Here is a 26,911-nt window from a genome sequence, read left to right on the forward strand (position 1 = left end):
TTTTTTTTTCAACGTTTATTTATTTTTGGGACAGAGAGAGACAGAGCATGAACGGGGGAGGGGCAGAGAGAGAGGGAGACACAGAATCGGAAACAGGCTCCAGGCTCTGGGCCATCAGCCCAGAGCCTGACGCGGGGCTCGAACTCACGGACCGCGAGATCGTGACCTGGCTGAAGTCGGACGCTTAACCAACTGCGCCACCCAGGCGCCCCATTAAGTTTTTATTTAAGTAATCTCTACACCCAAGGTGGGGCTCAAACTCATGCCCGGAGATCAGGATTCACATGCTCCTTTTACTGAGCCAGCCTGATGCCCCTAAAATGTGATTTTAGGATAGGTTTTTATTACTGAAGAATGATACCGTTTGCATGGTATACACGTATTGACTATTTTGGTCACATTTCCTAGGCATATATTAACAATTTCCGAGGCAAATACTAACAGTTTTTAGTGCTCACGGTGATCTCAAGTGTCCAGGGCAGTGCAGCACAATGACAGCAGTAGTGTGATAGAAGTGGTGCAGCATTCATTCTTTTGCCCAACATTTATTAAGTACTGCTGCATGTTGTGCGTTGTTTTAGGCATTGAGAATACAGACGTGATAAGACACGGTCCTTGCCCAAGAGGACCTTCATGCTGACAACATACATACACACACATCCAAACACGCGTGCATGGGTGCCTGGGTGGCTCAGTTGGTTAAGTGACTCTTGGTTTTGGATTAGTTCATGATCTCATAGTTCATGAGTTCAAGGTCCCCCCCGCGCCATGTCAGGCTCTGCTCTGGTGGCACAGCGCCTGCTTGGGATCCTCTCTCTCCACCCTTCTCCTGCTTGCACTCTCTCTCTCTCTCTCTCTCTCTCTCTCTCTCTCTCAAAATAAATCGATAAACTTTTAAAAGAAGGTTGGACAAACATGCAGAAATTACTAAATCTTGTTCTAGTACAACTTGGATCATCAGCAAATTACGTAGAGGGATTTTGAGTGGAAGAATCAGTAAAGATGTCATAGATGAGATTCTAGAAACATGCGTGTTCTGAGTTTTAAACAGATGCCTTTATTTAATTACATAATGTGTTTCAGCCAGCATGATAGTACTGCAGTGGGAACTAATAGGATTATGTTGCTTACATAATTCTGGTTCGTATTTTTAACATCATCGTATTAGCTTTTCTTAGGGCTGCCATAACAAGGTACCACAAACCGAGTGGCTTAAAACAAGAGACATTTATTTTCTCACAGTTCTGGACGCTACAAGTTGGAAATGAGGGTGTTGCCAGGGCCATGTTCTCTCTGAAGGTTCCAGGGAGAATCTGTTCCATGCCTTTGTTGTAGCTCTTGGAGTTGCCACTCCTCCTTGGCGCTCCTTGCCTTACAGGTGCATTAGCACTCCGGCCTCAGCCTCCATCTTGGCGTGGCCGGCTTCCCCACCTGCCTCTGTGGTCGTGTTTCTTCCCTTCTTGAAAAGACTTCAGTCATATTGGATGAGGGCCCACCCTAATGAGCCTCTCTTCACTCAGTTACATCTGCAAAGATCCTATTTCCAAATACATTCACATTCTTAACCAGTGGGTAGGACTTAAAAGTATCTTTCCTGGGGGCGGGATTCAACTTGTAACAGTCACTCAGCTCCCTTTGTACTATGCCCCAGTATAGTTACTTAGATGCTTCTTCATGATGAAAAGTTAACAAAGCCCTTGGTTGCAGGAATAATGTTAAGAAGTTATATAGTTTATAGGGGCGCCTGGGTGGCTCAGTGGGTTGAGCGTCCGACTTGGGCTCAGGTCATGATCTCACAGTTTGTGAGTTCGAGTCCCACATCAGGCTCTGTGCTGACAGCTCGGAGCCTGGAGCCTGCTTCAGATTCTGTGTCTCCCCCTCTCTCTGTCCCTCCCCTGCTCAATGGCTCTGCCTCTGTCTCTCAGTAATAAATAAACATTAAAAATTTTTTTTTATTTAAAAAAAAAAAAGGTGTAGTTCATTAAGTGAGCCAGTAGTGACTGGATAAATTTCTTACAGACACCGGAAGAGTGAAACATAGATCGTAGAGATCTATGAGCTTGGTAAAAACAAAAACAAAAATAAAACCATGAAGGGTTTTGCTACTTATTTGTTAAGAATGGTGATTTGTCATTCAGGTACCATTTTGACTTAAAAATTTTTAATGGGGGCGGGGGGTGGGGGCGGCTGGGTGGCTCAGTCAGTTAAGTGCCCGACTCTTGGTTTCAGCTCAGGCCATGATCCAGAGGTTGTGGGATTGAGCTCCATGTTGGGCTTCATGCCGAGTGTGGAGCCTGCTTAGGATTCATTCATTCTCTCTCTCTCCCTCCCTCCCCCCTCCCCCACCCTCCCTCCCTCTCCCTCCCTCCCTCTCTCTCTCCCCCCCTTCCCCTTCTGCCTCTCTCCCCTGCCGTTTTCTCTCTCTCTCTAAAATAAAATTAAAACTAACAAAAAATTGTAATGGATATTTATAGTAGTTAATTTTCAGTCATCAGAGACCATTTCCTAGTTAGCCATCTTAAATAAATTTGTGCAGAGTCAAAATTACTTTCATCAGTGTCTGGTACACATATGAAACTGCTTACTTACGTTTTCTAAGATGCTGTGATAACTGAAACTCATGATATTATGGAGTACATTTTTAAAACATTGCCTAAGCAGGGGGCGCCTGCGTGGCTCAGTCGGTTGAGTGTCCCACTTCGGCTCAAGTCATGAGCTCACGGTTCGGGAATTTGAGCCCCGCGTCAGTCTCTGTGCTGGCAGCTCAGAGCCCAGAGCCTGCTTCGGGTTCTGTGTCTCCCTCTCTCTCTGCTCGCACCCCACTCATGCTCTGTCTGTCTCTCTCAAAAATAAATAAACATTAAAATGGGCCAACAAAAAACCTATTATTTATTTAAAAATTGCCTAAGCAGTAATAATTGACTACCAGACAACTTTTTTTTTAACTTCATTTTGACAGAGTGAGAGAGCATGAGTGGGGGAGGGGCAGAGAGAAAGGGAGAGCGAGAATCCCAAGCAGGCTGTGCACTGTCAGCACACAAAGCCCAATGCAGGATTCAATCCCATGAACTGCAAGATCATGACCTAGGCAGAAATCAAGAGATGGCTGTGTAATGGACTGTGCCACCCAGGTATCCCCCAAACAGCTTTTAAAAAAAATTACTTTTAATTTTTGTTTCAAGTAAGGCAATAGAAAGCTCAATACTTAGGAGCTCTGGGTGGCTCAGTTGGTTAAGTGTCTGACTCTTGATTACGGCTCAGGTCCTGGTCTCATGATTCGTGAGATTGAGCCCCATATTGGGCTCTGCACTGACAGTGTGGAGCCTGCTTGGGATTCTCTCTATGTCTACGTCTATGTCTATGTCTATGTCTATCTCTCTGACCTTCCCCATTCATTGAGTTCTCTGTCGAAATAAGTAAATAAACTTTAAAAATAAAAGCATTTTTTAGTAAAAAAATAAAAAGAAAGTTTAATACTTAAATACATTTCTGAGTAGTGTTCTGATATTAAATCTCACAAAAAATACTTCTGCATAGGATTTTTTTTCTATTGCTTGAACATTAGAGGGTTTTTTTTCCCCCAATTAATCAGGACTTTATTTCATCTTTTTTTTTTTTTTAACCATCTAGAGAATCTGTCCCTCAGAATGGAGTCATTTGATTCTTCCATTGTTTTAATAGCATACAAACGTTCTAAAGGCATCCATAGTAGCCCTACCATAGAATTAATAGGGGTTCCTGGATGGCTCAGTCAGTAGAGCACATGACTCTCATGATCTCGGGGTCATGAGTTCGAGCCCCACATTGGGCACAGAGATTACTTAATTTAAAAAATAAAAAAATAATAAATAGCTTTTGGGGAATTATCCGTAAAGTATAGGGGAGTTATGTACTTCATAATATTCTTAATTTCTATAGGGGCGCCTGGGTGGCGCAGTCGGTTAAGCGTCCGACTTCAGCCAGGTCACGATCTCGCGGTCCGTGGGTTCGAGCCCCGCGTCAGGCTCTGGGCTGATGGCTCAGAGCCTGGAGCCTGTTTCCGATTCTGTGTCTCCCTCTCTCTCTGCCCCTCCCCCATTCATGCTCTGTCTCTCTCTGTCCCAAAAATAAATAAACGTTGAAAAAATTTAAAATTTCTATATACATGCATACTGTAGTGCTTGTGCACATCGTACAATGATAAATACCAAAGAATTCAGGCAGAGAATGAAAGTTGGCAGCCTTACTCTTAACTGTTCTAAGTGGACGTGTGAGAAATAAATAGCCTAATGAAAATAATACGGATAAACTCTACCTGTCCATGATAAATACAACTTTCTCCCAAAGTGTAGCCAGTGTTCCTGGAACAATCCCACTTAAGAAGATCCAAAATCTTTGTATAAAAAGTGCACAAGTCTGTCCTGTGTATAAAAATCTTTTAACCTATGTGTATCTTATATTCAAAAGAATTCACACTACTTGAATACATTAAAAGAGTTCCAAAGCACACACACACGTGTGTGTGTGTGTGTGTGTGTGTACAACAAAAGGAATGTTTTGCAATGTGAAGAAACGAAGAATTAGAGTCTTCTGTATTACCAGAGTCAGTGCAGTTATACCTATTTGGAATTAGTTTATAAATAAACTGTAAGATGAATAAACCCCAGTGTTAAAAAAACACAGAATTTCATAATTCAGGAACATAGCTTCAGTGCTTCACAATGTGGAAAGAAGCTAATTGGCTCCTAAAAACAGCCAATTGGTTTGATTTCCTAGAAGTTAGAAAAAAATGCACTTCAGAAGATGATTTACAACAATTTGCAACAGAAGAACGACATTAAGAAAATATTGTGAACGTAAGAATTGAGGTCCTCAGAGTATCAAAAGAGGTAAGAATCAGACTTCACGATAGAATTTAAAGAATGTAATTGAAAGAAAAATTAACTGGGATCTTTGTAACAGGTTAAATATGTAACCACTTCAAATAGAAGTGATTTAGGCCTCTGCCTAGTTCCGAAAATGTATTGTAACATCTAGGTTTCCATATAAAAAAGTAATTTCGTTAGCAAGGGTCCCTTTGTTTTAGCCTGAAAATCACCTCTGATGCTCCAAAGTGTATACTATTACCAAACTAGCATTTAAACAGCATTATCAGGATACATCTCACCTACCATAAACTTAATTTTAAAGTGTACAGTTCAGTGGGTTTTAGTGTATTCGCAGAGTTGTGCAACCGTCACTACAGTCTAATTCAGAATATTTCGTTACTCCAAAAAGAAACCCAGTAACCACGTGTATTTACTCCTCATTCCCCTCCTCCCCCAGCTCTAGCAACCACTAATCTACTTCCTGTTGCTATTTATTTTAGTAACTTTTTTGTTTGAGAAAGTATGTGAGCAGGGGAGGGGCAGAGCCAGAGGCAGAGAGAGAATCTTTAGCAGGCTCCATGCTCAGTGTGGAGCTCAACACGGGGCTGCATCTCATGACCATGAGATCATGACCTGAGCTGAAATCCAGAGTTGGACGTTTAATAACATTATAACATTGTAAACTTGCAACACTGTTCTCATGCCTATTCCAGGTCATTGACTCAGAGGTTTAGAAGTTCTTAAACTAGACAAATTTGCAAGTCCTTGACAGCTTGCTTTCACATCTTTCCCTCTGTGCCTTCTTACCTTTCTGCTTCCCTAATACAAAGCCTAAGCTCGCTTTCACAAAGAAGCCTTAAATTATCTCCGCATACTTTATTGTATTAAGACCTGTTTACATCCAAAGCCTTTTGGTCACCCTTCTCCAGTATTCATACCCCATTTTCTTCTCTATTCACAATTCCTGTGCTATATATACTCATTTTCTGAATATCATCTCTCCCACCTTCATTCCATTTAAATCCTTCTTTTAAAAAAAAAAAAAATCCTCTCTCATCCCTTTCGTTTGGTGCCTTCCTCCAAACCCAAGGTTTCTGTCTTTTGTCAGTCATTTTTCTCCCTTTCACTCTTAACCTCTTTAGTAATTCTGCTTTCTCACCCTGCAACAAAAGCTCACACTCTGATAATGTATATGTAGTGCTCAATTGGGTGTTTCTGAATAAATATCTGCTTTTCAAAACAGTGAAATCTAAACTATTAGCATGGAAATAACCCCTGGTAAGATGAGGTCTCCACTTGAAAGCTTCAAACAGATTCTCCTGCTGGTATTGAACGATGGAGTTGTATCTAATATTATCTGAAATGGGGTGACTACTTGAACCATACAAGATGTCCACTATCTCAAAATGAGAATAGATCCTTGATTTTACATTTCTGTCTATTTTGATTGACCTGAGAAATAAAACTTACCACCTCAGAGAAGGTAATTTTCCTATGTTTTGGATTATATTGAGCATTAATTCTTCAGGGTCATTATAGACTTAGAAATGTTTTGTCCTGCCTCCTAGTCTATGCCGTTGTGCCTTCCAGTAATGGGAGGAATCTACAAGGCAACCCAGTCCATTCTGTACTGCTGTTGATTGTTATAACCGTTCATCCTTGTGTTGATGTTGCACTTCTGGACATTAATGCAGCCTGGAGTTGCTTTAAGTTTTGTTTTGTTTTTGGGTTTTTTTTTGTGTTTTTTTTTTTAGCAACCATGTAATGTTGGCTCATATAATGAATTTCTATTTTCTGACATAAGCTCTGTGCCCAACATGGGGCTTGAACTCACGACCCTGAGATCAAGAGTCACATGCTGTACTGACTGAGCCAAACAGGCACCCCTCAAAATGAATTTTTAATTAACTAAAATCCCAAGATTTTAATCTAGAGAGTTGCTTTCACGTGACTTCTTTCCAAACCAAGTTTCCATTTTCCTTTAGCTGTGCAACAGATTTTTAAAGTCAGAATGTAATGTTTAATATCCCTGTTAAATTTCATCTCAGCGTATCAGCCAGCTTTGGTTTCTTTGAATCTTGATTTTTGTCATCCAGCTTATTCTGATTCAACGAGGGGTCTTAAAGCTAGTGTCAAAATGTTTTCAGACATCTGGGAAACAATAATGAAAAATCATGGAGACTATCTTCCAAAAATTGTTCCTTGCAGATATATCTGAGCTCTTGCATATGTAGGAGTTAATACCATTGTAAATTGACAAGGCCAAGAGAGACTGAAGTTTATTGCCAGCCTGCAAGACAGAAGCCTTGTGTTCAACATGACTCTGAGATGATGTTCCGAGACATGTAGTGCCAACATAATGCCAGGGCTGTTAATTCTTCCCAAGAAATCCATTAATGCACATACATGGTAGAGACAGAATTACCGTGTCCCAGGGCGCCTGGGTGGCTCAGGCAGTTAAATGTCCTTCCCTGGATTTCGGCTCAGGTCATGATCTCATGGTTCCGTGAGTTTGAGCCCCGTGTCAGGCTCTGTGCTGACAGCATGGAGCCTGCTTGGGTTTCTCCCTCTCTTTCCTCTCTCTGCCCGCTGCCTTGCACGCGTATGCTCTCTTGCTGTCTGTCAAAATAAATAAACTTAAAAAAAATTACTGTGTCCTTTTTTAAATTTTTTTTGCCAAGCATATACTGAGCACAGTATTAGGAAGGGTGCAAGATTCCGGAGAACCAGGTTTGCTTGGGGCAACCCTGATTTATGCCTGTTGTCCCAGTGTAATTATTAGTAACATCATTTTTCAGTTTCAGAGTGTCCAGGTTTGGAGGCTAAATCATCTGGCCACCCTTCTCATAACCCAGCTAGTTCTTTTTAGAATTTTTTCTGGGTTAAATGTTACACAGCTATAATTTGGCAACTTTAATGAGGCTACACTAGTACTTGTCTTCCATTTGAACAGATTGTTTCTTGACCATGGGAAGTTGATAGCAAAAGTAACTGCAGTTAAGGTCTACACATACTCAGAATCTCTCTGGAGCTGCCCTCTAGAGGGCAGTAATACATACATCTGAAATGATCTAATTCCAACAAAAAATGGACTACGAGAGTCCATTTTCATATGCATGAAAATCAGAAACATTTGATATTCCTTTCTTTAAACTTTTTTTAATGTTTTATTTTTGAGACAGACAGCATGAGCGGGGGAGGGGCAGAGAGAGAGGGAGACACAGAATCCGAAGCAGGCTGCAGGCTCCAGGCTCCGAGCTGTCAGTACAGAGCCTGACGGAGGGCTTGAACTCATGATCTGTGAGATTATGTCCTGAGCTGGAGTCGGACGCTTAAGTGACTAAGTCATCCAGGCGCCCCTAGAAACATTTGATGCTCCTAAAGGACGTATTGGAATCAATACCGTGCATAAAACTCAGGTATCTTTTGCTCTGCAGGGAAGTAAAGAAATATTAAAAATTAGTTCATTAACATTCTGAACATACACAGTTTTTTTAATTGTTAAAACTGAACTTTGATGCCTTGACTATACAATGATTCATTATAACAATTATGCAGGGAGTTTAAGAATCTGCATATTTTATGCTTTTCTGTTTTTCCTAATTAATGGTTTTACATGGTTAATAATGTTAATATATTCTGCATCACATAGTTTCCATATTTATGCAAAATAAGCAATTAAAAATGAATAGTTCTACCTACTTAAATATTACTTTCCTCTAAAAAACAAAAAATGCAGGTTTTTACTTTGTAACTTGAATCATGTGGTAATGTAGAACTCTAATATTTAGAATTAGAATATTTCTTAGAGATTGTATGATTACTTTTATGTCATCAGTAGTTAATTAGCTTCTGATATCAAAATTATATTGGCTGCGTCTCACATTTTGGATTTCTTCATGTAATGTTCTCTTTTTAGGAAGGGTGGACAAGTCCTATTTTCAGGAGAAGATGACTTTTAACAGTTTTGAAGCATCTAAACCTTGTGTACCTGCAGATCTCAGTAAGGATGAAGACTTTGTAGAAGAGTTTAATAGATTAAAGACTTTCGCTAATTTTCCAAGTAATAGTCCTGTCTCGGCATCAACGCTGGCACGAGCGGGTTTTCTATATACCGGCGAAGGAGACACTGTGCGCTGCTTCAGCTGCCACGCAGCAGTAGATAGATGGCAATATGGAGACTCAGCAGTTGGACGACACAGGAAAGTATCCCCAAATTGCAGATTTATCAATGGCTTTTATTTTGAAAATCATGCTGCGCAACCTACAAACCCTGGTATCCAAAATGGTCAGTATAAAGCTGAAAGCTATCTGGGAAACAGAAATCATTTTGTTGTAGACAGGCCATCTGAGACTCACGCAGACTATCTTTTGAGAACTGGACAGGTCGTAGATATATCAGACACCATATACCCGAGGAACCCCGCCATGTATAGTGAAGAAGCTAGATTAAAGTCATTTCAGAACTGGCCAGACTATGCCCACCTGACCCCAAGAGAGTTAGCTAGCGCTGGACTCTACTACACAGGTATTGAGGATCAAGTGCAGTGCTTTTGTTGTGGCGGAAAACTGAAAAATTGGGAACCTTGCGATCGTGCATGGTCAGAACACAGGCGGCACTTTCCTAATTGCTTCTTTGTTTTGGGCCGGAATGTGAATGTTCGAAGTGAATCTGATGTTGTGAGTTCTGATAGGAATTTCCCAAACTCGACAAATGCTCCAAGAAATCCAGCCATGGCAGATTATGAAGCACGGATCGTTACTTTTGGGACGTGGATGTACTCCGTTAACAAGGAGCAGCTTGCAAGAGCTGGATTTTATGCTTTAGGTAAACGTTATTATAAAATCAGGCTGTTAAATAACTTCCCAACTATCTCAGGGCTCCTAAAAAAGTAAATCGATTGCTGTAGCCCCCTGAACTGGTAAATATTTAGGTGTAGGCTGGCCTGATGGTTTGTATCACTATCAAATCTGTGAACCCTTACGTTGAATCTGCAATGTAAGCACTCCGTTTCTGTGAAAGAGACCGCCATATCGTGAGTTCTCTTCCCCTTCGTGTGATTGTTGTTTGGAGAAGGGTGACCTGCAAAAGATGGTACAAGAATGGGTCTGACAGCAAGGCTGACTGTAACGGAGCGAGCACCTACTCTGTGTGCCCAGTGCATATCTTACGTGCATTCTTTCTACACCCCACAGAAGAGTTAACGTCAAGAGTTTAGCGTGGCCGATATTAAAATTGGTATCTGCCTTTTATGTCTAGACTATATGTTTGAAAGCTGCCCTGTATGATGCCTTATTGCTTCAAATAAGCACTTCTCAAATGGACTATTGTAAACTTGTCAGGAAGGGCCATTAGTGTGATGCCTTCCAGGAATATTCAGTTATACCACGATATATCTGACCCATTTACTTTAGGATTGAACGGTGCCAAAATACAAACTCTCAGTTATTTCAATATTTTATTTACATAGTATCCTACAGAAACCATGAAGGTTTATTTCGTGTCACGTAGCTATAACCCGTAGAGAAACTTACTAGTAATTTCATTATGCTGAGCTTTACTGTTAAGTTCAGATAGTATGGATGGCCCCAAATGACATGTTAGAGAGAAGGTAACAATTGTAATTTTTCACATAAAAATTGGACAGTTTTATTTTTGTCTTCTGTAAAATACCTCAGATTAATTCAGTGAATTTAGTGTCTGTTTCCTCCTCAAACAACCATGTCTATTACTTAGATGTGAATTTGAATGTCTTCTTTGAAGCCGTGAGGCTTTCATGTATTTAGAAATGGTTAATTTCAGCGTTAAAAGGAGTATTTTTGCGTTAGCTTTTAATTGCACAAACACATGTATTTTTTTACTTGTGTCTTTTCTTAGGGGAAGGTGATAAAGTAAAATGCTTTCACTGCGGAGGAGGGCTAACTGATTGGAAGCCCAGTGAAGACCCTTGGGAACAACATGCTAAGTGGTATCCAGGGTAAGGTATTTAAATGCTTATTCAGGAACAGGCAAGTTAGACACTTTGCAGTAGGAAAATCTTGAATAACTTTTCACCTCAACTATTTTTGCCCTCACTATGGCTTGAAATTCACACCAGGTTTATAAAAATGGGGTCACCTACTTTATAGGGGAAAAAAAAGTCCTAAGCCTTCTCTGGTGACCAGAGAAAGCACTCATTGCTTGTATATTGTATCTCTGGCATTCAGATAATTCTGTTTCTAAATGCCAGATTAGGAATATATGGTTTTGTTGTTGTTGGAGGTAGGCTCTTTCATGATGGGCAGTAGAGCCCTTGCTGTCAAGGAGTTTCCTTAAGAACCCATGACATCCCCTAGCCGATTTTACTCTATCTCAGTGATTCTAACACACACAGTTATTCACATTTGCAGATTTCTGAAATGAGGACACATCTGGAGGTGGGTCATAATTGAATTGGCAGTGGTGGTACTTAAAATAATCGTGCTTCGTATAATCAATGGCATCTTAGAATGAGAGCGACATACGCTAAACGTCTCTTTTCCATCTTCTTTAAAAATCAAGTACACACGTATGTAAATGATGTGAATTTGTGGCCTGCAAAATAGTACAACGTAAAACTTCAGAGCAGTTGTTTGAAAATAAATCTTAACTTTAAAAAGCCTTAGAAGGAAAGGTTAGAAGCCTAAAGAATTCCTTCAAAATGTACAGTTGGTTAATCCTCTAAATAAAATTTAAGATTAACTGTTTGAAGAAAATTTTTTAAATGTTAAGGTGATAATTTAATAGGTGATATTTTTTGCCTCACTAAGATTAAAGTAGCATAACAAAGGGGACACATTTTTTGACCTTAAAATGACAGTTGATAGGGAATTGAATAACATTTTATTTTGGCACTTCTTAGAAATACCAAAAAGCAAGTTAATGGAATTAAGATAATGGAGATTATATCTTTACTTCTACCTTACTAATTTATCAGCTACCAAAGTTTAACCTTCTTTTAATTGTTTAGGTGTAAATATCTGTTAGAAGAGAAGGGACAAGACTATGTAACCAATATTCATTTAACCCATTCACTTGAGGACTCTATGGTAAGTCACGTATTGTAGAATATGTATTTTTAAATATGTAATTTCTTTTGCAATGATTTCTTGGTGTAAAATTCACCGTATAGTATTTTAAATTAATAGTGTATGGTGAGCTTTAAAGGGGAGATCTTGAAGAATGGCTTGTTATTCTTACTCTGAAGCCGATTTGTGAAAAGAGACTCCCTGTGAGCTGATTGAACTATCACTGTAAGCAGAACTGGGCTTTAAGAACTAAAATACTTAATCCCTCAGCTTTCTGAAATTAGACTTTTGTGTAATGTGTTTTATACTCATAAATAGTTTTAAACTTTTCATAGATGATATTTTAAGTCTCAAAAATGTGTCTAAATTGATGGTGCGGCCTGGGGTGGCCAAGGTATTGGCACCATGAGGGAACAGCCGTGGACTAGAACAGGGGGCTAGAGTTGCCGTTATGGCTCCACCATGAACTCTGTTGCCTCCATCAAGTTGTTTAATCTCCTTGAGTCTCAGCTTCTTGTCTGTAAAGTGAATGGATTGGGTTAAATGATCTTTTAACTTCTAGCTTCATCAGTTTATGCCTCTTGTGAACATTGGAATAAAGCCAATTTATAAATTCATGATTAATGTAACTTTTCAAATTGAGGTAATTGCCTCTACCAAAAATAATTCTAACTTAAAAATCCGTATTTCTGTTTTAGGTAAGAACTGCTGAAAAAATGCCATCATTAACCAAAAGAATTGGTAAATATGCCTATTAAATATACTTTTAATTTCATTACTGATTTATTTTTTCAGTGTTTATTTTTGAGAGAGAGAGCAAGCGAGAGTGAGTGGGGGGAGGGGGGAGAGAGGGAGACACAGAATTCGAAGCAGGCTCCAGGCTCTAAGCATCTATGCAGAGCTCGATCGACGCAGGGCTTGAACTCATGAACCTCAAGATCATGACATGAGCTAAACTCGGACACTTGATCGACTGAGCCACCCAGGAGCCCCATCATTGCCAATTTATTATAGTTGTTATTTATAGGTTGGAAATACAAGCTTATTCTTTCAAGGTAATCAGGGTGTGTTTATTTGAGATGACATTGTTATGAATTAAGAATTAGTGAAGTGCCTGTAAATTTAAGTCAGATGTTTAACTATTAAGAACATTCATGTGATTAATACAACAGTATATTAATTATACTGGAAAATTAAAAATTATACTAAACCATAAGTTATGTAATTATATATTTTGATACATTAATTATACTAAAAAATTAAAAATAAAATAAGACTTTAAAAAAGAATATTCATATGGAAGTTGGACAGTTAGCTTTTCCTATTTCAGGAGAAGCAGCTATAGGCTGTCCATTGCCATTTCTATTAAAATTGCGAAAGGAAGAGTTAAGTGTATTTTTGTCCCTGGTGCTTCTTCAGTTAGCCAGGATCATGAATCCAGTGCTCTGCTAATGTGCCATCACCACGATTGGCCCTACCTGCTTCCTTATCCCATGCCATCTTTCTGCCTTCCCCAGTTTCTTCACAGAGGGGCACGGTTCAGTTTATCTCCTGTTACCTTATAGAGGGTAGAGGTTTTTATATCAGAGATTATTTACTCATCATAAGCATGTTTGAAAACCAGAAAAATACTACGTTAAGAAAATATGATATTGTTATCCCCACTTTCCAGATGAAGAACAGAGTCAAGGAGGTTAAGTGTCTTGCCCACAGTTACCTTACAAATCGTCAGTGGAACTAGGACTCTAAACGAGGTCTTCTGAAACCTACATCACACTGTAGATCTCATTCTCAACTTAGGCATCATGTTTCGAAAATAGTAGAAAGTTTATTGAGAATGCCTGCTGATTCCCCACTCCTTATAGCATCATCTGTTTAGTATCCTAAGGGTTACAAGGCAAGAGAAAACTATATATACTCATGAATATGCTTAAGAAAGAGAGCCATTTTGATAATGTTTGATACAGGTTTTGTAATGAGCATAAAAAATACAGTTTAAGAAATCATTTATTCCAGCCTGTATTTTTCAGATTATCCAGAAACAAAGATTCTATAGTATTTCTTGATAATAATCACCTTTACAATGCATACTGTGTTTTTTATGACTAAATGAGACTCTTGCTCTGGTTTAGGGTTAATGTTTTTAAATAGAAATGTAATTCATATAGCAAAAATTTCACCCTTATAAACTGTACACTTTAGTGGTTTTTAGTATATTCACAAGGTTGTGGAACCATCACAACCTATTTAATTGCTGCAGGACATTATCGTAACCCCCAAAAGAAACCCTATACCCATTAGCAGTCACTCTCCATTGCTGCCCCTTCACCCTCAAACCCAAACAACTACTAATTTATTTCCATCTCTCTGGATTTACCTATTCTGGACATTTCATATGAATGGAATCATAATATATGGCTTTGAGGTTCATCCACATTTCGGTACTCCTATATGAGTACTTCATTCTTTTTTTATGGTGGAAAAATATTCCTTTGTATGGATAATACCATGAATGTTTACCCATTCATCGGTTGGTAGACATTTGGGTTTCCATTCCTTGGCTTTTAAGAATGATGCTGATGCTGCTATGAACATCTGTGTGCAAATTTCTGTGTAGAAATAGGTTTTGAATTCTCTTGAGTATATATTTAGGGATGGAATTGCTGGGTCATGTAGTAACTCTACATTTAACCTTTTGATAAATGGCCAGTTTTCCAAGGTGGCTGCACCATTTTACATTCCTGCTGGCAGTGTGTAAGGGTTCTGGTTTATTTCTCCACATCCTTGTTAATGCTTGTTATTGTATGTTCTTTTATTACAGCCATCCTAGTGGGTTTGTGAAGTGGTATCTTATTGTGCTTTTGATTTGCATCTCCCTGATGGCTAATGATGTTGGGAATCCTTTCATGTGCTTATTGGCCAATTGTAGGTCTTCTTTGAAGAAATGTCTGTTCATTGCCTTTGTCCATTTTTTAAGTTGTCGTATTTATCTTTCTGTTACTGAGTTGTAAGAGTTCTTTACATATTCTAGTTTGTTATATGTAAGCCCCCTGTCAGATATATGATTTGCAAGTATTTTCTCTCGTTCTGTGGGTTATCTTTTCACTTTCTAGCTGGTGTCCTTGGAAGCATATACGTTTTTAATTGTGATGAAATCCAGTTGATCTGTTTTTGTTGCTTATGCTTTTATAGTGTTATATGTAAGAAACCATTGCCTAATCCAAGGTCATCTATGTTTTCTTTCAAGAATTTTATGGTTTTAGGGGCATCTGGGGGGTTCAGTGGGTTAAAAAAAAGTCTGACTTCAGCTCATGTCATGATTTCATGGTCTGTGGGTTTGAGCCCCGCATCGGGCTCTGTGCTGACAGCTCAGAGCCTGGAGCCTGCTTCAGATTCTGTGTCTCCCTTTCTCTCCGCCCCTTCCTGCTCGTGTTGTCTGTCTGTCTGTCTGTCTGTCTCTCTCTCTCAAAAATAAACATTAAAAAACTTTTTATTAAAAAATAAAAAGAATTTTATGGTTTTAGCTTTTACATTCAGGTCTTTGATCCATTTTGAGTTAATTTTTATATATGTGTAAGGTAGGGGTCCTTTTAATTGTTTCTCATATCCTGTTGTCTCTGCCTTTAGTTTTAAGCAAGGTGACCTTGAGATACCTACAGGATATCCAAGTACATGGATATTAAAACCTGGAACTCACCTAAATAAGAGTAAAATTGTGGTAGGGGGAAGCATCCAGAGAGATCATTAAAAAGGGTGCATCGATGAGGGAAGCGGAAGGTGAGCAGAAGGAGCCAACAAAACAAGCTGAAAAAAACAAAACAAAACGCGGACAGTAGAACCAGGAAAGAGCGCTGTCCAGCTGATCTCTGGACATCTCCACTTAAAAATCTCAAAAGCAGCTCAAATTCCGCATTTCTAAAAACCACCCTGACTGAATCCAGTCCTGCTCTCCGCCCCCCCAAGTTGGTTAATAGTTCCGCAGTTCACAGAGTTGCCCAGCAATTTGAGTCATTTTAAGCTCTTTGCTTTCCTTAATCCCTCTACATTTAATTAACCACCAGGTCTGATGAATTCAACCTTTTTAATATTGTCTAAAATCCACTGATTCTGCCCTAGTTTCTGCCCTTATTTCTCATCCAGATGCGTTAGTATTCTCATAAATGGTCTTTTGTCTGCATTATAACCTCCCAACAGAATTTTTCTTTATCAAACAGAAATCTTAAGTTATTTTCTTACTTCTTTTGTTACTTACCATATAATAGTTCTTATGGTCAAATCCTTTTCCAGTTTCTCTTTTTAAAAAACATTTATTGAGGGGTGCCTGGGTGGCTCAGTTGGTGAAGCAGAAAACATTTATTGAAGTATAATCTGCATACAATAAAATGCATAAAATAGACCAATCTGAAGTATTCAACTCAATGAATTTTAATATGCATTTATGTGTAGTCATCAGCCAAATCAAGATAATAAAACATTTCCACCATGCCCGAAACTCATTCAGGCCCCTTCCCAATTAGTATCTACCCCCAAGTTACGTTCTGACTTCTATTACCATAGGTTAGATTTGAACATCTTACAAATGTAATCATACAGTCTATTCCTTTGTTACTAGTTCATCATTATGATGACGTTTTGTTTATCTTATCTGTGAGATTCGTCCATATTGTCTGTGGCAGTGGTTTGTTTTTCCTTCTTGCTGTGTAGTATTGGAATATACCACAATTTACTTATCCATTCACCTGATGATAGACATTTGAGTTGTTTCCAGTTTGAGGCTGTTATAAATGACACTGCTGTGAATATTCTTGTGGATGTCTTTGGTGGACCTTTGTACTTATTTTTAATACTCAGGAGTAGAATTGATGAATCAGAGGGTGTAAGTCTCTTTTTTTTTTTTTTTTTTTTTTTTTTTAGCAGTTCCCTATATAACCTGTATTTTACTTTGAGTACCATTAAAGCGAATTTCTGTTCATTTTGTTGCCTTATCTAGTTCACCCCCCTTGGCTACAGAAACTAAGTCTCAGAGATAGGAAACTCACACACATTCAAAGTCACAGACTGGGACTTCCCCGTATTCCCCACAATTTTTCCAAAATAATTGCTAGTGACAAGGGAAAGACATCCACTCTTTAAGTACTTAGGTTAGTTGTTAATGAGTACAGCTGATTTGATAAAGTTCTGATTTTCAAAGCACTTAACTTTTTCTTCTCAGTTTTACCTAATTGTTCACTGTTTCTTTAGTCTTTAAACCACCTAATCTCAATTCATAGTGCTACAAAATACATACTGCATTTTCAATTATAACATTCTGAAAGATTCTTCAGTGCTTAAATATTTTAAAATCTTCTTCCCAAAGTAGCTTTGATTTGCTGGTTAGCATTTTGGGTTTTTTTGGTTTTTTTGAGGAGCGGGGCTTTGCTTGCTGCTCATATGTTTCTTTTTAACTATACTTTGCTGTTGAGTTGTGCTAATGAAAATAATTATTTAAATTCCACGTTCCTTTTTCTCACCAATTTTTATTTCAGATGATGCCATCTTCCAAGATCCTATGGTACAACAAGCTATACGAATGGGATTCAATTTCAGAGACATTAAGAAAGTAATGGAAGAAAAAATTCAGACATCTGGGAGCAACTATAAATCACTTGAGATTCTGGTTACAGACCTAGTGAGTGCTCAGAAAGACAATACACAGGATGAACCAAGCCAGACCTCATTGCAGAAAGGTATGCGTGACTGTTTTTAAAAAGCAAGAAACACCTAACAGCACTTCCTTATGGCCAGCATCTTACATGACTTTGTGGCCCATTCATTTTTTTCCTTCTCACATCCCCCTTAGGATAAACATTTTTAAAGACTTTTTGACAATAAAAAATTCAAAAATACCCAAAAGTGGAGAAAGCCATATAATGAACCCTGACATACCCATCGATCAGATTCAATAATTGTCAATAGTTTTCCAATCTTGTTTGATTTCTTCCCCAACTTTTTTTGTTATGTATTTCAAAGAAAATTCCAGGCATCCCATACACCATTCACCTGTAAATAATATATATCTAACAGATAAGGATTTTTTTAACATAATCTTAATACCATGTGTTAAGCAGTAACTTAAACTGTGCTCAGGTTAGGCTTGTAGATGGCTGCCTTCTCTGTGTGTCCTCACATGGCCGAGAAAGAGCACTCTGGTCTCTCTTCCTCTTATAGATACACTGAGTCCATGGGAAGTCTGGCTGGCTCAGTCAGTAGAGCATGTGACTCTTGATCTCCAAGTTGTGAGTTTGAGCCCCAGGTTGGGCATAGAGTTTACTTTAAGAATAAATACATACAGCGGCACCTGGGCAGATCAGTCAGTTAAGCATCTAACTCTTGATTTCAGCTCAGGTCATGATCTCATGGTTTGTGAGACCGAGCTGTGTCTTGGGATTCTCTCTCTCCCACCCTTTTCTGCCCCTACACTGTTTGTGCGCTCTCACTCTCTCTCTCTCTCAAAATATATGAATAAAACTTAAACAAATACATAGAAAGAAAGGAAGGAAAGAAGGAGAGAGAAAGCAAACTGATTCCATGAGGGGGTCCCACCCTTATGACCTCATCTAAATGTAATTACCTCCCGAAGGGCCACTCTGTGAGTACCATCACGTTGGGAGTTTGGGGCTTCAAAATACGAATTTTGGGGAGATACATTATTCCATAACATACTGTTACCCCATTTAAAAAATTACCAGTACTTCTATAATATCATCTGAAAATCAGTTGGTTTTAATTTTCCCCCTTGTCTTAAAACATTTTTAACAGTTGATTTCTTCCAATCGGGATCCAAGTAAGAGCCACTGATTTATTCATTTTAAGTGTGGGGGCACCTGGGTGACTCAGTTGATTCAATGCCTGACTCTTGATTTTGGTTCAGATAATGATCTCATGGTTCATGAGATCGAGCCCTGCTGACAGCATGGAGCCTACTTGGGATTCCCTCTCGTGTGCTGTCTCTTGCGCACTCTTTCAAAATAAATACTTAAAAAAAAATTTAGAGTGTGGGTTTGTGTTTTAGTTTAGATAAAGAACAAGAAAGGCTTTTATTGGGGCGCCTGGGTGGCTCAGTCGGTTAAGCGTCCAGCTTCGGCTCAGGTCATGATCTCGCAGTTCATGAGTTTGAGCCTCGGGTCAGGCTCTGTGCTGACAGCTTGGAGCCTGGAACCTGCTTCGGGTTCCGTGTCTCCCCCTGTCTCTGCCCCTCCCATGCTCATGCTCTGTCTCTCTGTATCTCTCAATAATGAGTAAATGTTGAAAATAAATTTTTTAAAAAAGGCTTTTATCACTGTGTATAGAATCTGTAAGTTTTGTAGTTGAAATGGATTTTGAATGTTCTGCAACTTTTCATGTGGTGTGAACATATAAAAGTGCTATATTACTAAATAGAGCTTGAATGAGTGGCACTCTAACACTGTAAATCATATATTGGGGCGCCTGGGTGGCTCAGTCAGTTAAGCATCTGACTTTGGCTCAGGTCATGATCTCACTGTTTGTGGGTTCAAGCCCCACATCGGTCTCTGAGCTGTCAGCTGGAGCCTACTTAAGATTCTGTCTCCCTCTCTCTGCCCCTCCCCAACTCACACTCTGTTTCTCACAAGTAAATAAAAACATTAATTAAAGTAGGCTCCACACCCATCATGGGGCTTAGACTCAAGAACCCTGACATCAAGAGTCGCATTGTCTACCAACTGAGCCAGCCAGGCATCCCTAGAAAGTGTATTAAATAATGTGCAAGAGAATCATATGAACTCCCTTTAGGAAAAAAAATTAAAAATACAGGTTCCTTCTTTAAGGATGATAGCTACTCTAGTGTTTGACAGCAACATTGAAGGTTAAAAGGTTTCAAATTGTGAATACATTTTGGGTACTGAGTTACGTTGTGATAATCACTGGTCTCTGAGGGGTGCCTGGGTGGCTCAGTTGGTTGAGTGTCCGACTCTTGATCCCAGGGTCATGGGATCAAGCCCCGCGTTGGGCTCTTCGCTGAGTGTGGAGCCTACTTGGGACTATCTCTCTCCCTCTAAAAAATAAAAAAATAATAATAATCTTTGTTCTCTGAGCTGTTAACCACCTCTTCCAAAGGTTGAAAATTCTCCCAGTGCTAATAAACCTTAAAGTTTACTAATTTTTTTTTTTTACATTAATGACCCTTTTAGGGTGCCTGGCTGACTTAGTTGGAAGAACATGTAACTCTTGATCTCAGAGTTCTGAGTTCAAGCCCCATTTTGGGTGTGGAGCTTACTTAAAAAAATAGACCTTTTTGATCTTTAAGTTATTTCAAATGCTTCTAAAACATTATTCAGATAATTACCTCAGTCAAAAACCAGTATGATTTTAATGGCTTTTAAAATTAGATCAGTTGAGGGGCGCCTGGGTGGCGCAGTCGGTTGAGCGTCCGACTTCAGCCAGGTCACGATCTCGCGGTCTGTGAGTTCGAGCCCCGCATCAGGCTCTGGGCTGATGGCTCAGAGCCTGGAGCCTGTTTCCAATTCTGTGTCTCCCTCTCTCTCTGCCCCTCCCCCGTTCATGCTCTGCCTCTCTCTGTCCCAAAAATAAATAAACTTTGAAAAAAAATTATAAAAAAAAAAATAAAAAAAAATAAAATTAGATCAGTTGATATAAAACATGCAGCAGAAAGCTTACCACCCTTTTCCTAACGATGCGTTTATTTAAAACCTGTAATAGCTCCACTTGTCTTGGAGATGGTAAAATGGACCACTGACTCAGTCATCTTTCTACTGCAATAGAAATTCAAGTGATTGTATCATTTTTCCTTGCGTCTTAACCATAACTCAAGTTTGACAGTTGAAGTGTTACCTTTTACACCTGAAGGCGATGAATGCAACAGAATGAGTTAGTGGGGTGTAGCAGTGGGTGGCAGGGACAGAGTGCACTGGGGAGTGTCTGTTTTCTAGCCAGCAGGAGGCCTTGGCGGCTCCTATAATCACTGAGACCACAGCAAGCTAGGATGGTGTGGGAAGCAGGGTCTGAGCAAAGGGCAGCTCTCAGAGGCAGGAATTGACCTCTCCTTAGTCTCACTAAATTGCGAGGCAGGGTCACTGATACAGGCCGTCTTCTCACACTAGGGCTGCTGCATATTCCTCTTCTCAAAGCCTGAGGAGGAAAGACTGGCGCTAGGAATCTTTATACAAAATAGAAGGCAGGTCTAATTGAAGTCGAGCAGGTGGAAGTTATTAGAAAAACTACACTGTATTGCTTACCGAGAAATCCTGCATCCAGTGCTGGCTTTTATCCCAATGGCTGTGTGACAGAGAATGTCCTAGTAAATGGTCTTCTAAAAATAGTACCAAATAGTATCTTTCATTCTTTCTTTTTCAAGATTACATAGTGTGCTGTAAAGCCCTTTACTTCTAAAGTGCTTATTTTAACCTTTATGTATGTATTACTGTATATAAAAATCAACTACCATACATATTTCTTATCAACCTGTCCACATGGATCTGCTCTGATAGTAACATGAGTAACATCAATTTATTCTAGAAATGGGTTTTTTTAAGTTTTTTTTTTTTTTTCTAAGTAATCTCTGTACCCAGCATGGGGCTCAAACTGCCAACCCCGAAATCAAGAGTTGCTCCACCGACTCAGCCAGGTGCCCCATATTCTAGAAAGTTTTAAATAATGTGGTAAAAATATTAGCAAATACCATCCAAAGTTATCTAGGTCTTGCCTTCATAGTTCACGTGCCAGGAACCTCCTGACCTAGAAGAAAGCCTTGTAGAAAGTTGAAGGGGAAAGGCACGAAGTGAAGGATGTAGAATCCGATAGTTGCCTTAAGGCTTGAATGAACTATAATTTTCAGAGGTAAACTATTGGTCTGAGGGGGTAAAACCATCTGAGTTAAGTGGCTGTACATCAGGCCAAAACGAGGTACAGAAGGTTGATGATAACAGTGGTTGGTAGGCCTCACATTTCATTCTCCTGTGGTCTGTAAAATGGAATCACAAACCATCAGAGCCAGAATGAACCTGAAAGATCATATAATAACTTTCATCGCTTCAGTGAGAAAACTGAAGCTAGTTATGCTGTTGCCCAGTGTCATTCAGATAGCTGGGAATAAAACTCAGGTTTCCTTATTTTTTTAAGAGAGAGAGAGAGCGAGGGGTACTGAGGATCTGAAGTGGGCTCTGTGCTGACAGCAGAGAGCCCTGTGCGGGCTCTGACTCGTGAACCCAGAGGTCAGGTCATGACCTGAGCCAGAGTCTGCTGCTTAGCTGACTGAGCCACCCAGGCGCCCCCAGCGTTCCTTAAAAAAATTTTTTATGGAGCATTTGGATGGCTTAGTTAAGCCTCCAACTTTTGCTTTCGGCTAAAGTCATGATCTCACAGTCAATAGATCGAGCCCCACGTCACACTTGGTGAGGAGTACAGAACCTGCTTGAGATCCTCTCTCTCTCTCTCTCTCTCTCTCTCTCTCTCTCTTTCTGCCCATCCCCCACTTGTGCTCATGTACTCCCCTCTAAATAAATAAACTTAAAAAAGTTTAAGGTTTTAAGTATACAGTTCAATAGTACTTTGAGTACATTGACATTGTGCACCCACTCTCCATAGCTCTTCTTATCTACACAACCGAAACTCTGTCCCCGTTAAACACCTCCCCATCCCTTCTCACCCTTAAATCCATCTTGTGAACTCCTCCTTCCCAGTTCCACTGAGAGGTCATTCTTTCAGGCTTACCCCCATACCCAGAGTAGCGTTCTGAAGCTCCCTCTTCTCGATTTTACCTGCTATTAGAGCATTTGTAACATTGTTTTCTGTCCTGCCCATTAGACTAAGCTTTTTGAGGACAGGCACTTGATCTTATCTCTGATGCATTCTATGTTTGAGCATAGGTTTGATTATGCCCTCTAGGTTGCTTTTTAAGAAGAAAGAGATTTAAAAAAAGAAGAAGGAGAAAGAGATTAAATAATACTTTCCCTCCTCCCCTAGTCAGGCATACCTCTCCAAAGCGCAAATCTCCTCCTCTCTCTCTCCTCCTGGCTCCCAGCGTCCTCAGGAACAAGTCCAAACTCCTTTACATGGGTGGCCAAATCTTTCTTTTTAATGTTTATTTATTTTGAGAGAGAGAGCATGAGCAGGGGGTGGGCAGAGAGAGAGAGAGAGAGAGAGAGAATCCCAGGCAGGGTCTGCATGCTCAGCGCAGAGTCTGATACGAGGCTCGAACTCCAGAACTGTGAGGTCATGACCTGAGTCAAGGTCAAGAGTTGGACGCCTAACCAACTGAGCGGCCCAGGCGCCCCATGGGTTTCCAAATCTCCACGACTGGGCCCCTGTTAACCTTCTATAGCCTCTTGTCATGCTGTTTCCCTGTGACTCTCTTCCCAAGCCTTACCCGTGTACTTGCACGTCTGGTTCCATCCCTCCTCCTGGAGCCAGCTTATGCCATTTCCCCTGCCTAGACACTCTTCTCCCACCGCCTCCATCCCCCAGGGCCTTCTCTCTCTCTCCTTCCTAGTTAACTCCTCATCCTTTAGGACCCAGTTTAAGTATCATTTCCTCCAGGAGGCCTTCCATTTATGTGTGTGTGCACACACTCCAGCACACGCTCGCACCTTTCCTGTGTTCTTGATAACACATTGTAATTGCCTTTATCCTTACGCTCTTATAATTTCCTGTCTACTTGTGTTTCTTGTCTATGAACGATTAGGGGCCTGGGGTCTAGATATGTTAATTATTGTATCTCTAGTCCCTAGAACCTAGTTAAGTGTTGAGTAAATACTTATTGAATGAAACTCAACCACTGTTTCCCAGACTTGTTTTCAAAATAGTATTCCCCAGCATGTTAAAAGGAATGTGGTGACAAAGGAGCTCTGTAGTTAAATAGGGACATGCATTGTGATTTTCTAAGAGGGACATACACTGTGTTGTACTGTCCTGTACTTCATAGCAGTGGTTCCCAATCGCCAGTGTGTGCAAGCCCAGAAATTGTTGTTGTATAAAACCGTACCTGTTTCTTTTTGCATACTTTAATTTCAGAACAAAATAAAAAATAAAACCAACCCTAGAAATTTTAGATTTAGTGAATGGAGCCTAGCAATCTAGTGTTTAAAAATGCCCTGGGGCTCCTGGGTGGCTCAGTCAGTTAAGTGTCAGACTCTTGATTTCTGCTCAGGTCATAATTTCACGGTTCAGTGGGATCGAGCCCCACGTCTGGCTCTGTACTGATGGCACGGGGCCCGCTTGGGATTCTCTCTCCCTCCCTCCCTCTCTGCTCTTCCCCTGCTCAAGCTTTCTTTCTCTTTCAAAATAGAAGAAACATTTTTTAAAAATGCCCCAAGTGATTCTCATGTGAGGCCAGATTTGGAAACCACACGTATACAAAGATTACAAAGATTGTTAAAATACGTAATGCCTTTGGAATAGTATCTAGCACATAGTAATAAGTACTGTATTATTGTTAACTGCTGCCATCATTGAGGTTGTGGTCATTACAGTTACTACGGCCACAAAACACATTTTTGTAACATATTTAACATTTCACAAAACCTAGTTTGGGAAAAGCTGAATTAAGCAAGTACCTTAGTGCCACCTGTGTGCTGATGTCACCCAGATCTCTGTCTCTAGCCCTGACTTCAGACCTCAAAACATGGCTGTCCAGTGACATTTTATGTACGGATGCCCTGCAGACATCTCAAAAATAACTTGAAAAATGCCAAGCCAGTACCTCCTTCTAGATTTCCTTTTGGCATTCCCCTCCCCTTGCCAGCCACACTAGAAGTCTTACAATCAACCCGTTTCATATTTTTTCTCCCCCACCCACCCCAGCCATCTAGTCAATCACCAAATCCTCCTAGTCTCACTTCAGAAGTGTCCCTCAGACCCATCCGTCCGCTTCTGCTTCCGCTTCCGGGGTGAGCCATAGCCTTTCCATGTGTCCCTTCTTTTACTTCACCCTCGCTTCTCTGCTGGGCAAGTCACCGGCCATGTGTAAATGTCACTCTTCCACATCACCCAGGTCCCCACCGCGCAGCCACCAGCCCAGGAAGCCCTCCCCGGTGCATCTGAACAGAAGAACTTGGCCTCTCATCTTGTCCCAGAGTCCTTTATACATAGTTTATTATAGCACTTATCACTCTGTACTTTGTGCTTCCCTGCACAGCCTCCGCTCCCGTCCTTCTCTCCCCCGGCACACCAGCTACTCAGGAACAGGTGTCCCACGTGAGTCTTCCTGTCTCCCAGCACCTGATTGGTGCCTGGCACGTAGTAGGGGTTCACGTTGTTTCAGTCAATGTCGGCAGCTAAGGAAGTCTAAAATTAACCCATTTCTTTTCTCTTTGTGCAGAGATTAGTGCCGAAGAGCAGCTAAGGCTCCTGCAAGAGGAGAAGCTTTGCAAAATCTGTATGGATAGAAATATTGCTGTGGTTTTTATTCCTTGTGGACATCTGGTCACTTGTAAACAATGTGCTGAAGCAGTTGACAAATGTCCCATGTGCTACACAATCATTACTTTCAAGCAAAAAATTTTTATGTCTTAATCTAACTCTACAGTTAGGCGCATTATGTTCTTCTCATTACCCTGATTGAGTGTGTGATGTGAACCGACTTTAAGTAATCAGCATTGAATGCCATTAACATTTGCTACCAAGTAGACAAAATGTAAAGTACGCTGCTCTAGTTTGTAATCTAAAATATGAATTTCTGGATTGGATTTGGGGGAGATATTAGCTATGTTATATATCTTATTTTTTTTACTGTTATTTAATTGAAAGCTAGGCTAAGCATCATATTGTAACTGACTGCAGTGTGTATTTGTAGTACACTAACTTGGTTTCTAAGTGTAAGTGAATTAATCAACTGAATTTCTCATTCTTTTCATATAGGCTTAACAAATGGAGCATTCTGTGTAAACGTGGAGATTAGAGTTAATCTCCCCAATCACATAATTTGTTTTGTGTGAAAAAGGAATGAACTGTTCCACACTGGTGGAAAGATAGAGATTATTTTTAGACGTTTGTCTTTGTGTTTTAGGATTCTGTCCATTCTCTTTTAAAATTACACACACGTGCTTGGGTGGGTGATTTTAAAAAATGATTTTGCCATTTTCAAAAGGGTATTTAAGGATAGAATAGCATGTAGCCAACACGTACTGACATGGAAAGATGTCAGAGCTACATTAAGTGTAAAAGGAAGTGGCAAAACACTATGTATAGAATGAGCCAGATGAAAGTGTGTGTGTTTTGTATTTGTATAGAACAAAAGATTTGAAAAGATGATGCATCAAATTGTTAATTGTGGTTTCTCTTGATGGGAAGGGGTGGGTCCCGGGGTGGGGGGTGGGTTTGCAGGGGCCTTTCACTTTCTTTCTTTTTTTTTTTTTTTTTTCATTTTGTTCTGTTTGAATTTTTTATAAGTATGTATTACTTTTGTAATCAGAATTTTTAGAAAGTATTTTACTGATTTAAAGGCTTAGGCATGTTCAAACGCCTGCAAAACTACTTATTGCTCAGCTTTAGTTTTTCTAATCCAGGAAGGCAGAGCAGTTAACCTTTTTGGTGCCAATGTGAAATTTAAATGTTTTTATGTTTTTTCCTGCTTTGTGGATGAAAAATATTTCTGAGTGGTAGTTTTCTGACAGGTAGACCATGTCTTCTTCTCTTGTTTCAAAATAAATATTCCTGATTTTGTAAAATGAAATATAAAATATGTCTCAGATCTTCCAATTAATTAGTAAGGATTCAGCCTTAATCCTTGCTAGTTTAAGCCTGCCTAAGTCACTTTACTAAAAGATCTTTGTTAACCCAGTATTTTAAACATCTGTCAGCTTATGTAGGAAAAAGTAGACGCATGTTTGTACACTGCTTGTAGTTAGAGTGACAGCTTTCTGTGTTGAGGTTCCCATATCGTCTTGTATCTTAAAGTTTCATGTGCGTTTTTACTGTTAGGATAATTAAGATGTATATAGGACAAAATGTCAAGTCTTGACCTAATTGTTTTCTTTTCTTGATTAGTAATAGTAGTGGATACT

At 39.7% G+C, this 26,911-nt stretch overlaps 1 protein-coding gene across 4 annotated transcripts in view; it reads left to right on the forward strand.

Annotated features, from left to right (window-relative positions):
- The window catches only part of XIAP (X-linked inhibitor of apoptosis), a 45,131-nt gene extending 18,933 nt beyond the window's left edge, over positions 1-26,198 (forward strand). For all 4 annotated transcript variants that reach the window (XM_047843696.1, XM_047843698.1, XM_047843697.1 and 1 more), the window contains 6 exons: positions 8,767-9,675; positions 10,726-10,825; positions 11,837-11,915; positions 12,593-12,635; positions 17,420-17,620; positions 25,228-26,198. In XM_047843696.1, coding sequence (XP_047699652.1) covers positions 8,799-9,675; positions 10,726-10,825; positions 11,837-11,915; positions 12,593-12,635; positions 17,420-17,620; positions 25,228-25,421 — 1,494 coding nt within the window. In that variant the 5' untranslated portion in view covers positions 8,767-8,798 and the 3' untranslated portion in view covers positions 25,422-26,198. The remainder of the gene's footprint in view (positions 1-8,766; positions 9,676-10,725; positions 10,826-11,836; positions 11,916-12,592; positions 12,636-17,419; positions 17,621-25,227) is intronic.
- The last annotated feature ends 713 nt before the right edge of the window (positions 26,199-26,911 follow it).

The sequence above is a fragment of the Prionailurus viverrinus genome, chromosome X (assembly GCF_022837055.1).
Source record: "Prionailurus viverrinus isolate Anna chromosome X, UM_Priviv_1.0, whole genome shotgun sequence".
Taxonomy (NCBI): Eukaryota; Metazoa; Chordata; class Mammalia; order Carnivora; family Felidae; genus Prionailurus; species Prionailurus viverrinus.